At 46.0% G+C, this 16,638-nt stretch overlaps 1 protein-coding gene across 5 annotated transcripts in view; it reads right to left on the bottom strand.

Moving 5' to 3' along the window:
- Positions 1-2,164: 2,164 nt before the first annotated feature.
- CNNM1 (cyclin and CBS domain divalent metal cation transport mediator 1) overlaps positions 2,165-16,638 on the bottom strand; it is a 68,218-nt gene continuing 53,744 nt past the window's right edge. For 2 of the 5 annotated variants that reach the window (XM_031652133.1, XM_031652134.1), the window contains 4 exons: positions 8,482-8,665; positions 8,184-8,333; positions 6,084-6,185; positions 2,165-5,054 (listed from right to left, as the gene is read on the bottom strand). In XM_031652133.1, coding sequence (XP_031507993.1) covers positions 4,975-5,054; positions 6,084-6,185; positions 8,184-8,333; positions 8,482-8,665 — 516 coding nt within the window. In that variant the 3' untranslated portion in view covers positions 2,165-4,974. Of the gene's footprint in view, positions 5,055-6,083; positions 6,186-8,183; positions 8,334-8,481; positions 8,666-16,638 lie in introns of those variants that run through there. The other 3 variants (XR_004176927.1, XM_031652136.1, XM_031652135.1) reach the window with 3 other exon arrangements.

Raw genomic sequence — 16,638 nt, forward strand, 5'->3', positions numbered from 1 at the left:
TGGTGGGGTTGGATGTTACTTAACATAAGAGGTCTATTATTTGGAGTTTTTAAATATTTAAAGTTAATTCTTGTGATTTTAATAGGATCTGCCACTTTCTAGGACTCATCTGGGTTGTTAGAAAATCCTACAGTCCTGAGGGATGATTGGGGTCTTAGAAGTCATCAAGTCCTGCCTCTCCCCCAGTGACATAGTCTCTCCCGTATGTCTCTGACTCATCCATTTAAATTGGGGGGTGGTGGTGGTGGTGATGGATTCTTTAAATACCTGGTGAGGCATCCCATTCTGCTGGTGGAGCCTCTTAATTAAAAAAAGAGGCTCATTTACCTTTAGCTCATGGTGAAAGTTCATCTACCTTCAACCAGAATTTGATCTTTGTCCCACTCCCTTGCCCCTCCTTTCCTTCCTTTAAACCACAGATAGTAAATCTACTGGCATTTCTAATCTACCACCTTTCAAGTATTTGAAAGTAGCAGTTGTCATTCCTTGTTTACACTTTTCTATGTGAACCGCCTCTCCCCCACCACTTTTGTTTCTGCACAGGATGTGGTTTCCAGATCCTTCCCTGTCTGGCCGGAGCCCCGGGAGTCCTTCAGAGGGCACTCACTCTGCCAGTGTGTGGTTGGGCTGGTGGAAGTTCATGAGTGAACGTGATTAGATGCCCTCCCACCCATCTCTTCACAGCCTTCTGAACAAATCAGTCTTTGTTCTCCTTCCAATTTAAAGATGCTTGTCATTAGTAAGGGAAGGCAGCCAATAGAGAAGTCGAAGGATTCTACCTTCTATCAATCTGCCATTCTCTCCAAACACTTTAAACCACTCATTCTCCATGGGGATGATACTGCCTCCATGGGGACGAAAATTGGTTCTTTGGGGGCAAAAAAAGCCTGAAATACTAAAATGTCGCCTTCCAAAGTGCAATCCTACCTGACCATCTTATTAGTATTTAATTTCTCTTGTTAGGGAAAATTAAAATTTTCTCTTTAGGGGGCTGCCAAAACTATTAAAGATAAACACATCTTTAAACCTAAGTGACAGTACCAAAGTGCTCAAATGTTTTTAGCACTTGGAAAAAGCCCATCTCAATGGGAATCTGGCCTTCTTACTTCTATTCTGACAGATATGTTGGTCGGTGTGGCTCCCACTGCATTCACCCGAAGAAGGGTTGTGGGAAGCCAGCAGGACTCCTCAGGCCTCTGACATGCCAGTGAACTTCAGAGGTGGGATTGTTTCACCAATTTTGCCCACTCAAGAGCAAGGCACTCCGACCTCTAGGCTCTGCCAGTTTCCAGGTGTGTAACCGTGAGCAAGAAGACAGTAACCTCGCAGACAGTAACCGCTCCGCCACAGGGTGGTTGAGAAGGAAATGAGCTAATGGGTACTTGGCACAATACTTGGAACATAAAGCCCTTGGCAGAATAGTTGTTTCTATCATTTATTATTACTGTTAGTGAAATGAATAGCCTCTACTGAGGTTCCTGAGAAGAACCTTAAGAGGTTTTGGCATAGGCCCCTAATCCTCCTGTTTGCTTTGAGAAATTAGTAGTAGGTGTCAGATTTCAGCCTTCCTTCCACACAGGCATTAAATGCCCAAACACACCTTCCCACCTGCCTGGCTGTTCCCTCCCTCCAGCATCGGCTTAAAACTGACCAACAGGCCTGGCTCATTCTTGTGTTCTGTACCCTAGCCTTTGGTTGCAAACTGCCAGAGTCATGCCACTTGGACTCCTTTCCGAAGGTTCTGCAGAAGCCAGCTAGTGTGACCAACATTCTGTCTCAGGGGCTTATCTGGGTTTAGCCCCCAAGACCTTGAATTTGGACGGCACCCAGCATAGCACCTCACCCCTCACATGGGTTCAGCAAATGCCAGCCCTTCTCACTGTCATCTTAGTATTCCTTCCTTGTCTTTATGCACACTGGCTTCTCATTTGGGTTTTACTTCTCATTTCTGGCATTCACTCCTGAAAAATCTTACCATCTGGCCTCCCAAAGTAGTGTGCCAAGGCTTCCCCGTGACCTCACCGCAGCCTCACACCTGGCCCGGAGCGGCATGCCTCTTCATGCAGGTGGGCCACAGGTGAGATCATTACACGTGGGCATCACTCAACCTGTATCTCAAATGAAGCCACGTCAGAAGATTCCAGGGGCAAGGAAAACAGCCACGTTCCAGGAAAGGCATTTTCATTTTATTTAAAAATTATTTACAATTTATTGAGCCTTCATAAATGCTTTATTTTAAAATCTTTTTTTAAACCATTTTTTTTTAACCTGAAGAAAATCTTTGTGGGGTGGGGGTGTATAGGGAGGGGAGTGGTGACAGGCTCCATAGGGATTTTGCAAAGGGATGGGTGTAATGCAACAGCAGTGGCTTGAGTCTGGTGGCCTCAGGGGTGATGAAGACCAGCCAGGCAGGCACCCCCGGGGCCAGTGGTCAGCTGGCAGGAAGCCTGCATGATGGTGGTTCTTGCTCAAAACTCACCATTTATTGGTTTGGGTCTAGGTACCCAACGCTGAGGGCTGACACTTCGCCTATTCCTACCAGGCAAGAGCAGGTGTTGGGACTGGATGGCTGTGAAGTTATCTACGAGAAGTCATGCACTGCTGAGCCTCAGGCCAGGCCAGGCAAGGGGTGTGGTGAAGTCAATAATCATTGCAGGAAAAGGCGTCTCTAGCTCCAAAGTCTTTACTTCCACATGCTGTGGCCCTCCTGTCTGCAACACCTGCTTTGGGTTATTGGGAAGAGGGGACAAAGTTATGTGGGGGTGTTGGTTGTGCAATACTGTAGGGTGTGCCAAGAATTTCTGAGGACTTCCACTTCTTGGTGGGTGCCAGCCTTCCCCATCAATTGATGGACACTTGAGAAGACCACTTATAATTAAAAACCTGTCTCGAACTGCCCAGTTTCCACTTCACTCTGCATTATAGAAACCCTGGGCTGAAAGTTACACTATTTAAAATAGTGGTTTTTTTGTTTGTTTGTTTTGTTTTTTGTTTTTAACTCTTTGTAGGTCTGAGACCTTTGAGAACCTTATGAAAGCTTTAACGCTGTGGAAAAAACATACAAGAATAAATACATTAAATACTAACAGTTTTAGGGGTTTCATAGACCCTCTGAAGTCCAACTATGGACCGCCTGGGGTGATGGACCCCAAGTTAAGAACCCCTGAGTTAACGGTTCCTGTGGGTAAGCATTTTCTTCTGAGATGCAGATAACCCAGAGGAATGCTCGGTCTCCCTCCTCCCTGTGAATGACTGAATGGGTGTGGGGAGGTGGGAGTGAGGGTTTTGGAGGAAGGGGAGGGACGCTGGATGGTATACCACGGGGAAAGGTTTGGGAATGGTTTGGAGATTTAGCAGACAGCACTCAATCAATGAGTTCAATGAGTACCTGACTGAGAGCATCTAAAGGGTAGGAGATAGATTGGAAAGGGAGATACGTATTCTGAAAACAAACTTCACTTACTTCCAAGTTTTCCCTAAGGCTGGCTGTGGTGCTTTTCTTTTTCTTTCTTTCCTTTTTTTTTTTTTTTTGGAGACAGAGTCTCGCTCTGTTGCCCAAGATGAAGTGCAGTGGTGTCATCTCAGCTCACTGCAACCTCTGCCTCCCAGGTTCAAGTGATTCTCCTGCCTCAACCTCCCAAGTAGCTGGGACTACATGCCCAGTAGAGATAGGGTTTCACCATGTTGGCCAGGCTGGTCTCAAACTCCTGACTTCAAGTGATCTACTTGCCTTGGCCTTCCAAAGTGTTGTGATTATAGGCCTGAGCCACCGCGCCCAGTTTTGTGGTTGCATTTGAGAACTGTTTTATTCTTGGAAGCAGGTCTGTGTGGTCACTCTGCCATCTGGTGGTTATGCTTGGAATTGCACCTGCCCCAACTTCAGGAGAAACACCAGAGATCTAGTAAGTTCTTGGAATACAGTACACTCAGCTGGTCTGCTAGGGTGTAGTAAGGGGTGGGAGAGGGACAAATGCATGAAAAAGAAGAATGATTCTTCAACATTCCTGTGTAACTCTCACTGAAGTCCCATGAGAGTATGTATCTTTCTTGGCTGACCTGGGCACTCTTTGGCTTGTCATGGCTAAACTTGCTTTCAGCACTTACAGTTTTTCCATGTAAGTTTTGTTTGTTTTTTGCTTTGATTTGCACTTAAGACCTGAAGTTCCATCTCTGGCTCCCAACGGGGTCTCTCTGCATCCTGTTCCTTCTCTTTCAGGGCAGAATTATTGATCTATTGAAGACTGCTGATTGGGAGCCAAAACAGATGTGTCCCTGGTAAAAACAGTGACTTGAGGTTCCATCTCACATTCTTTCCATTCCAGCTGAGACATATTTCCCCAGGCTTCTGGAACCCTTATCTAACAGGAAACCAGTCACTAACAGTTTTCTGTGCTGTAATGTCAATCACATACCAACATGGCTGAGTCCCACTTCTTTAAAGCTCTGGGGGGGAATTCTTGGTCCATCCCCTGAACTAATCTTCAGACTTCCTACTGCAGCCTCCCATGTGCCTGTCTGCCAATGGCACCTTCTGAGCCAAGCTATGCATGAAATATATTAGAAAGTTAACATTTTGTTCTGGAGGAAAGAATGGCGAGTTCCAAGATGATAGGTCTCCTGTGGCATCAGGGGATCCCCAAGAACAAAGAAGAACATTAGGGGTCCCAGAGTGGCATTATCAGCTTGCAGTCAGACATCTCTTCTCCAGTCCCAGACTATGCTGTGGAAAAGACCATTTCTAGCATGTTCCATTAGCGGCACCTGCTTCTGTTATGGCCATGTCAAAGTTGTGAGTCAAACTGGAGGTAATGAGGGAAAATCTGCCAAACTGACAGCTAGGGAGGAAGAGATGGAAGGGAAGGCAGAACGTTCTGTCACCTGTGGGAGGCCTTGGGGGAAGCAGATGATGGGAGGGTGGGTTCTCCCTCAAAGCTCTGGAATTTCACACACCCAATGAATGCTGGCTTCGCCCTGTCATGTGATCAGAGGTGTTAAATTGGAGTTGTCCTCAGAGCTTCTCTCTCCTTCTGGTGACCTCTTCCTTTTTCGGCCACCTGAAAAAAAACAGGTTGCAAGTATCAGCCTGTGACACTGGAGGAACATTCATAATTGCTTGGCAGTCTGAGTTATTTTCAAAACAGAAGCAGAAATGGAGACAAAGCCCTTGACAGCTTGGCTAGAACTAACCTGCATTGTATGCTGGTGCTGATATTGGCATATTTACATCTTGAAAGATTAGGACGTACTTTTCACATAAGATGCCATCTCTGAAAAGTCACAAACCCAGGCTAGTGCCTGGAATTGAGATTTCCTGGAGGGGACTGAGTAAAGCCCATGTAACACCTCAGGCCTATGCCTCCCGTGCCCCTTGGGGGCCAGCCCCTCTGACTGCCAGACACCCTCAGAGAGGACCAATCTCATAGGCTTTGATGTCCCATGAATCAGGGTTGATGGCTGTAGCTGGGAGCTATTTCCAGGGACCTGCATTCTCTAGCTCTGAAGCAACCTCCTTTCTGCAGTGGGGCAGGTGGTCATAATTACATAGTTGTCCTCAAGGATGAGAGAGCAATCTGTTCCCAGGTCTGTTTTTAGGAAGGCATATCTTCACCTTGTTCTCTCCACCATTGACTTCCGTGTGTGGAGGATATTGCTCGCTTTCTATTGAGTCTCCTGGACACTAATTCTTTAAAGAACCAGACAGTAAATATTAGAGGCCTGTGGGCCATATGGTCTCTGTCACAATTACTCGTCTCTGACATTGTTGCCATAGATAACAAATGGATCTGTCTGTGATCCAGTAAGTCCTTACTTACAAAAACCAGTAAAGGAGGGAGGTCAGAATTGACCTGTGGGCATGGTGTGCAGTCTCCTGTCCTAGAGGAAAACAACTGAATGGGACAGATCCCAAAACTATCAAGGGTGCAGTGCTGGCCCAATCCCTTTTGCGGATTTCCACAATTGTACTTCATTAGGGTTTCTAAGAGGAGTCCCTGGCTCCTCCCTCAGGAGGAAGATGCTAACATGTTTTTCCTACTAACCATCAGCAGGGTGGCTTTCATCTGGGTGAAGAACTAGCTACTCACTCAAGGTTCTCAGCAGCTTCTTGCCCACGTTTTCCTCAAAATCGCTACTGCAGGGGCTGGTCTCTGTATCCAGGTTGATGTTACAACATTCGCTATCTGATGCTGAGAAAGGAAAGAAGAGAGAACTCAAGTTGTCTCAATCTACACACTCAGGCATCAAGACAGGGTGATTCTGAGTGACATCCCTCAGCAGGTGAAGTTTAAGACGTGAGCCAAAGCGAGGGTGGTGTAATAAGGCAGGCATGCCCAGGAAAGTGCTGGGTGTCATTAGTTAGCAAGAGGCATTTTAGTGCCACAAAAGGAACAAAAAGATGGAGAACAGGAGCAGGAATGCAACGATCCATGCAAAGTCAGAAATCATTCCCTCTCCTCAAACACTGTTTGGCAAGAGAGAGGGGTTAGAGAACAACGTGTTCTCCATCCAGTCTATTTGCCAGGCTAAAAGCACACGTGAGGACAGGTGGAGGTCTCCTTGGTCTATTTGCACAAACCCCAGAAAGCCACAGGGTTCAACAACAATGTCCCTGTCTTCTCCCGCAGGACTCAATGGGAGTTCAAAGAATTACAGAACCTGAGAGCCCAGAAGGGGGCCAAGCCTTACCACCAATGCAAATAAAAACCTAAACAGAAGGCAGAGTGGTGTGCTGGAAACTGCACTGCACTGAAGCCATGAGGCTGAGCCTGCTAATGATGCAGTTTTTGGACTTGAGCAAGTTGTTTCCCCTCTTTAGGCCTCCAGGGTCCTCCTGTGTCGCAGGACGAGGGTGGACTAGATGATCTCCAAGACTATTCCATCACCTTCGTTCTTACTCGTTTGTTACATTTTCTTGCTGTGTGCTTTAGCTACTAGATTTGGTGTTGAGGGCAGAAAAAGAACATCAGTTCTAAATTCAGGTCCTGGAACAGTGACCATTTATGTCTCAGATTTTGTGGGTCAGCCACAAGTTCAAGCATATTGTCTTGTTGACTTTATTTTTTATTTTTTTATTTTTTTGAGACGGAGTCCGCTCTGTCGCCCAGGCTGGAGTGCAGTGGCGCCATCTCGGCTCACTGCAACCTCCGCCTCCCAGGTTCAAGCGATTCTCCTGCCTCAGCCTCCCGAGTAGTTGGGATTACAGGCGCCCGCCACCATGCCCGGCTAATTTTTGTGTTTTTAGTAGAGACGGGATTTCACCATGTTGGTCAGCCTGGTCTCGAACCCCTGACCTTAGGTGATCTGCCTGCCTGGGCCTCCCAAAGTGTGGGATTACAGGCACGAGCCACCGTGCCAGGCCAACTTTAAAAATCTTTGAGCACTTTTTCAGGTTGTTGCTCTGGACTTGAGGAGTCTTATACTATGGATTGGAGTAGGTCTGGCAGGTCGGGCAGGGGAACTACTGGCTTGGGTGCAGGCTTAGGGGGCTACTGAAAGCTTGGGGAAGTACATCTTAGTGAGGCAAACACAGAAGCTTCTCAGGACTGCTGGGACCCTGGGCGCTCAGAGCAACACCACTGTCAAGGCAGCAGTGTTCAGCGTCTCGGAGGTGATATGATCCGAGACCTCAGGAAAAGTCTATAGACTACACCTTTGGTCAAAGCCACAGCTAGTTAGAATGTTTCCTAATCAGTTTCCTAATCTGTGAGGTAGGCCTAATAATAGCTACGTAACATTTATAAAGCATGGTACTGAACACTGTGATATGCCTTTTATGTACATTATCTCATTTATGCTCAAAGCTACTTTATAAGATAGCTGTCATAATTTATACCTATTAACATAAGGATACTTACCTATTCAGACAAAAAAAACTGAGTCTTAGGTTTAATAACTTGCCTAAAATTGCGTAACTCCTAAATGAAGGAGCCAGGGTCTGAATCCAGGCAGAAACCCAACTCCTAATACTGCCCTACACAGTTTTCCTGGGAGAATGAATCAGACAGGGCCTGATGCATGGTAGGTGCTCAGTAAATGTTTCCTTTCCCTGGCTGTGTAAGGAGGTTGGAGGTTTAACGCAGGGGCTGCAGTCCCAGGGCTCCCCTCAGCCAGCTTTCCCTGGGCCATCCCAGTACCCAAAGGCGATGATCCCCCTTGTTCTGCTAGGCCCAGTCGGCCTCCCTGACCTGCTGTCGTGGGAACGGCTACCGGAGACAGTGTGAGCTGCTGTGTGCTGTGCTCCTCGAAGTCAGTCATTTCTTCCTGGGTGAAGGCCAGCTCCTCCATCCTCAGGTACACTACCTCGCCGGGGCTTCTCAGCCCATCTGAGCGGCTGCCTGGGGAGGACAGTGCGTGCATCACCTCTCTGCTTTGGAGAAGACCCAGGGCTCAGGTGGTGTGAGCCCTGGGCAGGGCTAGAAGAGGAAGGCAGGGTCGTCCTCACCCCACACCAGCCCGGCCTGCCCGTCTGCCCAGCTGACTTACACGGCAGGCTGTTCCTGTTGTTCAGGAGTGTGATGGCGGGGTCATCCTTAGGGGTCTGGGGTGTGCCCCGGGTTGTGGGGGCCTTGGTGGAGTCCCCATCTGTGAAGGCCTCCATGTCAGGGGACTGAGGTGAGCTGTCCATGTGGCAGGCAGTGAGTGCGTTCTGATACTGCTGCCGTGTGATCTGGAAGGAAGAGGGCAGGAGCTTAGGAGCAGCTAGGCAGAGCCCTCCTGGATGCAGCCAGCCTTCCCAGGCTCGGGGGCAGCCTCGCTGGGGTGCTTGGAACCCTCGGCCTCTGAGGCCTGAGATCCACCAACGGGGGCCTTACCCACGCTGTAGCAGTCCAGCAGGGACAGTGAGGGGCCCTTTGCTGGTCTGCCACCAGCTCCCACTGTTCCTTTTTATTGGCACCTGGAAGAACCAAACCTTCTGAGACGCTGGAGAGGATGGAGGGCATCTTCAGAGAGCCGGGTGGTTGTCCATGGAGAAGTTTAAAACACACATTTATACTATCGCCAAAGGCCCAAAGGGTCAGTCGGGGGTGACTTGGTGAGAATAAGGTAGGACTCCAGCAGCGAAGCTCTCATGCCCCAGGTCTCAGTGTTGGGAAGCTGGAGGCTAAGGCCTGAGAGAACACAGGCATTTCGGATTTGGACTAAGCCCATCCCTGGATGTAGGGTCATGCTCCTATGTTGGCAGGGACCACAGCAGGGAGGTCTCCCAGCTGTCTCCTCAAATCACAGGAGTCACACTTGTGATTTTCCTGCTGTGTCAAACGTCAGCCACAAGTGAAGGCATCTGGAGGGTCAGGCTGCAGCCAGACCAGACAGGAGTCTCCATGATTCCAGGCAGGAAAAATATAGATCAAATGTCTCTTCTAAAAGGCAGGAAGGTGTCTCGGTCACCCCTGTTCTCTGGGTATACAACACAGACGGGCACTGTGAATCCTTGCTAGCAGTGAAAACAGACTAGGTAGTGTGCCACCCTGTACAGGGATGTGAAACTGCTCATCAGTGGCTGGCACTGGGGGAAGAATGGAAATGGTATGTGGCATAATATCCTTCCCAATCATAGCATCTCCTAAAGCGTTTTCATCCCCCCTTCACTGCATTAGCGCTAGAGAACGAACAAATTCTGCTCATTTTGCCTTCTCTTTCCTTTGGGGCAGAATTGGTATCACATGTTGAAACAGGAAAGATTTCTGCTGGCAGTAGGAGGGGGATGGTTGAGGCTTACACACTGTGACAGAGAGTAGGCTTGAAGTTGGCTTTGTATCTGGTAAGGTCTCAACAGTGGCTCCTTGTCAACTACTCACAAGACCCATTATTTTACTGGACACGATCAATCCTTTCTTCAACAAACTTCAGGATATTTTGCAAGAGAACCAAGCAAATTCTAAGCACAACTAATCTAATCACAAAACACCAGTTAAGAATGCATGCCTTTTGCAGAGCATATGGGACACACATATACAGAGATTCCAGGCTTCTAATCATACTTCTGCCCATTCAGGTGGGCAAAGAGAGTTTTCTATTGATGGTTTAAATCAGTGATTCTCAAACCTCAGCATCAGAATTATCTGAAGGACTTGTTAAAACAAGATTGTTGGGTTTAACTCTGAGTTTCTCATTTGCTAGGTCTGGGGTGGAGACTGAGAATTTGCATTTTTAGCAAGTTCCTGTGTTCCTGGTGCTGCTAGTCTGGAGATCACACTTTGAGAACTGCTGACTTAAGACCTAGTTAAAATCAGGTACTACTCAGGTTTTGGTTTTTTTCTCTGAAGGATTTTTAAGGACAAAGCAGCAAAGTGTTAACAACTGGCTTTGATATTTTTTAGGTCAAAATGGTATGTTCTTTGCTCTATGGCGTGGAACCACAGGTCTCCACTTAGCATTTATCCAAAGTCTTCAATCGATTCAATGTGCTTGTTGAGAACACCTGACTTTTGCCACTCCCTCTGTTGGGAACTGAGAAGTCAGGTTCCAAAATTTCCCCCAAAGATGAGGAAATTTGGCTCTAACACCAAAGGACGGGAAAATTCCCTAAATGACACTCGGTAAGCCCAGTAAAGCAGCTGATCTTACTCTATTTGGGTTCTTTAGTTATTTAGATTTGGCTTCTACTTTAGTCAAAGGACAAATGTCCCTTCACCTAAGAAATATGGCAGGAAACATACTGCCAAGAACTAAAGTTCAAGTCCCAATTTTGCCACTTTCAAGCTGGGAGACCTTGGCCAAATATATATACATTTTTAATCAGCCAATGGGCAAATGAATACACTGGCCACATTGTTAACCTCTCTGATCTTATAAAAGAGGCCCAGAGATAATGAGATAACATGAGTGAATCTATTATACAAAACTGTTAGGAATGGTTGTTTAAAACATGCCCACATGCATGTCTCACCATTTGACTTTATAACGGGCATACATTTCAAAGACAACTGTCAAGCTTACTATCTCATTATGTCTAAATTGCCCATGGCACACAGGGTGGAGGTGGGGCAAGGAGCAGTGTCCCCTCTGCCCCCAGAGTCAGTGTGACTGGAGATGCTGTGAAAGCAAGACTAGGTCTTGGAAAAATAAATCCTTAATCAAGAAAATAAAGCAAAAGGGAAAGTAGGGGAAGGAAGGCAATTCCAAGTATGGACAGTGGAGAAGGGGGACAGAAGGAAAGGGACAGTGAGTGAAGAAAGGAGAGGAGGAAGAGAGAAGGAAGGGGCTGTTTCAGTAGGCTTTGAAATGGATTTGCTGGCTCAGGGCCCCTCTGAGTTGGTAGACTGGCTGCATCCCCCAAGCTGGAAGTCTCTTGGGAATGACTATTGTTGCAAAATGCTCTATATTATTCAACTAATTTATTTTTGGAAAAGTTCTGCCCAGATTTTATCTTCAGTGAGTTGTACCAGTCTTTTAAAAAAATTTTTTTTTGAGATGGAGTCTTGCTCTGTCTTGCCCAGGCTGGAGTGCAGTGGTGCAACTTCTGCCTCCCAGATTCAAGCAATTCTCCTGTTTCAGCCTCCTGAGTAGATGGGACTATAGGTGCACACCATGACGCTCAGCTTATTTTTTTGTATTTTTAGTAGATACAGGGTTTCACCATATTGGTCAGGCTGATTTTGAACTCCCGACCTCAGGTGACATCACCCTCCTTGGCCTCCCAAAGTGCTGGGATTACAGGTATAAGCCACCATGTTTTTAAAAAACAATGATAGGCCCCTCTTATTACCCGGTATCAAGGATCCAGGAACTCTAACCCTCTCTTTAAGCATTGTCAGGGAGAAAAGGATGGGAAGAAAGTAGTTTTGGTAACAATACTGAGTGAATGGGACACAATTCCTTGTAAGGTACTGAGTTCCTCATCATTGGAGGCATTCACACAGATATTAAACCACCACTTGTCAGTGATGCTAAAGAGAAGATTCAGACAGCCACAGCCAGGGTCTGCCATTAGTGGGAAGAAGCACAGCAGTATACGGCAGTGAGAGTGGGGAGGGGCAGGGGCTGGAGAGGGTCTGCACTGTTGGTGGGTGTTTATATAAAAGGAAAGGTACCACCCAATGGCTAAATCATCTATGTGACTCACGGCCTTAACAGCCTTGCTTTCACACAGCTCCATTTAAAAAAAAATTTTTTTAAAAATCATGAACTCCTGCCATGTCAATGTGTTGCCTTAAAAGAAATAGTTGACAAACTGTCAATGTATCCAACTCTGCTCTGCTTCTTCCAGAGGCGTTTCTAGGTTCGGGTATCACTTCTTGTCAGTTCCTTCCCCTTGTTCAACAACTTACGACAACTTCTTTTAATCTAGCATAATACTGCTGAAGAGAAATATAACATGAGTCCCACGGGTAATTCAAAGTTTTCTAGTGGTCACATTTTACAAAGTAAAAACAGGTAAAGTTAATTTTAATAACGTATTTCATTTAACCCAATATATCCAAAATAATTTCCCATCATCATGTGATTAGTATAAAGTGATTAGTGAGGAATTTTACATTCTTTTTTGTACTGGTCTTGAAATACAATGTGTATTTTGCACTTATAGCACATCAGTTTGAAAGAGTCACACTTCATGCGTTGAACAGCCACATGTACTAAATGGCTGTATTTATACATGGCTACTGGCTACTGTACTGGATGCTGAAGGTTTAGTGGACCGCCTGAACGGCTGTGCCCAGTTTCCATAACCTGGCCTCGCAGGGCCAGCAGCACTCCCACTACTCACCAGGACAGAACCACTGGTCCCGCCCAGCTCCTCTCTCTACCCAGTCCCTTGAATGCATCATGCCTACTTGCCTTCCATACGTGTTTAAGGGTGTCCCTTTGCATGGCATTGCCTTAACTCTCCTCTTGTTCTTTCCAAATTCCTAAAGTACATTGTCCAGCCAATTAGTGCTTAAAAAATTCCAGACAGTGGCTCACGCCTGTAATCCCAGCACTTTGGGAGGCCGAGGCAGGTGGATCACAAGGTCAGGAGTTCGAGATCAGCCTGACCAACATGGTGAAACCCTGTCTCTACTAAAAATACAAAAATTAGCCAGGCATGGTGGTGCATGCTTGTAATCCTGACTACTCAGGAGACTGAGGCAGGAGAATCACTTGAAACCAGGAGGCAGAGGTTGCAGTGAGCCAAGATTGTGCCACTGCACTCCAGCCTGGGGGACAGAGAGAGACTCCACCAAAAAAAAAAAAAAAAATTCCACATAATTTTGTAATGAATTAGATAGTACCCTGCATTGGTCACTATTATTTAACTTACCTTAAGCTTCCTCTCTCTAACTAGGTCTTAATCTACTTATAAGGCAGAGAATATATTTTTATTAGATTTATATTTCTATAGTATAGCTCATGGCACCCAGAACCATTGTTAGTGCTTAACAAAATACTTATTGATTAGCTGATTGAGGGAATCAAGCCACTTTTCAACAGACACCATGTTTTTGTTTCCTCTTCACTGCAGTAGATATAACCATTTATTAGCAACAGCTTTAGCTCAAATTGTGTTCTCTTATAGAGTGGCCAGTTTAGAATCCAAGCACCTACTAAGCTACAAAGGAAGCGGAGGTCTGTTTATTCTGAAACTAGCAAAAAGCAAGGGTGCCTTTCTGGACATTTTGACTTAGCAGCCAAGGTGTCCGGAAGTTAACCTTTAGGCTAATGTGATGTCTCTTGTCATTTTATTTTAGAGACAGGGTCTTGCTCTCTTGTGCAGGCTGGAGTGCAGTGGCATGATCACAGCTCACTGTAACCTTAAACTCCTGGGTTTAAGCAATCTTCCTGCCTCAGCCTCCCGAGTGGCTGGGACTGCAAGTGCATGCCACCATGCCTGGCTAATTTAAAAATTTATTTTTGTTGAGATGGGGTCTCACTTAGTTGCCCAGGCTGGTCTCACACTCCTGGCCTCAAGTGATTCTCCTGTCTCAGCCTCCCAAAGTGGTGGGATTACAGGTGTGAGCCACTGCACCTGGCCTCCTGTCATGGTATGATGTTCTGTTTTCACTTTCAAGTGGTGTATTCCTCCCTGAAGACACAATGCTGCAATCTAGGGATTTGGCCACCAGATGGTGATGAGGAATCTTGGTCAAGGTTATGCAGTCCAGACTGTAAGACATCTGCCAAGTATTCTTAGCTTAATGATGACATAGAACACATTTCAAAAAACCTTCATAAGAATTCTTTGGTACCTTCATAACTTATTAACTACTATTAATCATGGCTTTGTTTAACACCTTTCCCAGATAACTATTAGATGCACCTTTCTATCCCATTTTGTAGCTTATCTTGAAGTTCAATTACTCCTGGACCTTCAGTCTGCTGGATATAAAAAGCCCTTGCAAAACCTTCCAGCAGCCAACCACAGGGGCTTCGACCTGTGAAAACACTTATATTGCAGTCTTCTCTTTAGCTTCCCCGCAAACCCTCATGTTAAAAAACACAGTAACAACAAAAGGAAACGGGGAGAGACGGGTGAGGGAGGTAGATAAATGAGCAGCCTAAATAACATCCCTAACACAGTCTAATCAATCAGGGGGAGGTAATTTTCAATGTTAATCTAAGGTAGAATTTTACATTAAAAAAAAGAAAAGAGAAAATCAAGACAAAAAAGACACTTGTGTTAAAACAAGAGTTTGAACTCACAGAATTCCTTTTTGGAGAACTACCCATTTTAATCAAAGTTTTTTTTTGAGACGGAGTTTCGCTCTTGTTGCCCAGGTTGGAGTGCAAAGGCGCCAATCTTGGCTCACCGCAACCTCTGCCTCCCGGGTTCAAGCAATCATCCTGCCTCAGCCTCCCGAGTGGCTGGGATTACAGGTGCCCGCCACCATGCCTGGGTAATTTTTATATTTTTAGTAGAGATGGGGTTTCGCCATGTTGACCAGGCTGGTCTTCAACTCCTGACCTCAAGTGATCTCCCTGCCTCAGCCTCCCAAAGTGCTGGGATTACAGGTGTGAGCCACTGTGCCTGGCCTAAAGAGGTTTTTGAATAACACTTTTTTTTTTTTTGAAGACAGACTCTCACTCTTGTCACTCAGGTGGAGTACAATGGCGTCACCTCGGCTCACTACAACCTCCGTGTCCTGGGTTGAAGCGATTCTCCTGCCTCAGCCTCCTGAACAGCTGAGATTACAGATGTCCACCACCACGCCTGGCTATTTTTTCTTGTATTTTTAGTAGAGACAGGGTTTCACCATGTTGGCCAGGCTGGTCTGAAACTCCTAACCTCAGGTGATCTGCCTACCTCAGCTTCCCAAAGTGCTGGGATTACAGGTGTGAGCCACTACGCCCAGTTGAATAACACTTAATTGGTTTCCACTTTCCTCTCAACTTCTCTACTTTTGAAATTTAGTCTTCTTAACTTCAAAATATCCAGATGGAAAGAAAGACCAAGTTCTGTGCTGCTCAGCTGCACTGATCACAGCAAAGTCTTCTGTTTGGACAAAAAGGACAGACACACTCGAGAACTGACCTGGGATTTGGGGTTCTCAACACTGCCACTATCTCACATTAGGAAACAGACTTTTATGTTCCTTGTGATTTGCAGAATGTTCCTTTTCCTTATGTTCTAGGGTTGGAGATATGAGATCATTGGCAAGTTTTGTTTTTGTTTTTGTTTTTGAGACAGAGTCTCCCTCTGTCGCCCAAGCTGGAGTACAGTGGCGCGATCTTGGCTCACTGCCATCTCTGCTTCCCAGGATCAAGTGATTCTCCTGCCTCCGCCTCCCGAGTAGCTGGGATTACAGATGCCTGCCAACATGCCTGGCTAATTTTTGTATTTTTAGTAGAGATGGGGTTTTGCCATGTTGGCCAGGCTGGTCATGAACTCCTGACATCAGGTGATCCACCCACCTCGGCCTCCCAAAGTGCTGGGATTACAGGCGTGAGCCACCATGCCCAGCCCATCGGCAAGTTTTAAGAAAATCCTTACAAACTTAATGCTAGGTAATCATCTTAGCACATTCCCCTGAGGAGCTGCCAAATCCATCTCCTGAAAGTACTGTCCAATCTGTAAAGCCTAATGATGTTTTGCCCATTGAACATGACTCTTCAAAATCTCCTTCACTTTTCTACTCCAAGCAGCAAACCAAATCTTCATACTGATTTTCTCAACTTCTGATATGAACGGTTATGGACTGAATGTTTGTGTCCCCTCAATATTCATACGTTGAAACCCTAACCCCAATGTGGTGGTATTAGCAGGTGGGGCCTTTGGGAGGTGATTAGGATATAAGGGTGAATTCCTCATGAATGGGATTAGTGCCCTTATGAGAAGAGAGCTTGCCAGCACTTTGGGAGGCCAAGGTGGGAGTATCACTTGAGGCCAAGAGTTTAAGACCAGCCTGGTCAACATGGTGAGACCCTGTCTCAATTAAAAAAAAAAAAAAAAAAAAAAAGGAGAGAGTTTATTTCCTTTCTTTGCTCTCCACCATGAGAGAATACAATGAGAGGTAATCTGAAAACTAGGTAGTGAGCCTTCATCAGATGCTGAATCTGTGGGCACCTTGGACTTCCCAGCCTCCAGAATGGTGAGAAATAAATATCTGTTCAAGCCACACAGTTCATGGTCATTTGTTACAGTGGCCAAAATGGACTAACGTAAATGAAAAGAGAAACAAACATAAAAATTCTGGCTGAGTGCCATGGCTCATGCCTGTAATC

The sequence above is a fragment of the Papio anubis genome, chromosome 11, assembly GCF_008728515.1.
Source record: "Papio anubis isolate 15944 chromosome 11, Panubis1.0, whole genome shotgun sequence".
NCBI classification, from domain to species: Eukaryota; Metazoa; Chordata; class Mammalia; order Primates; family Cercopithecidae; genus Papio; species Papio anubis.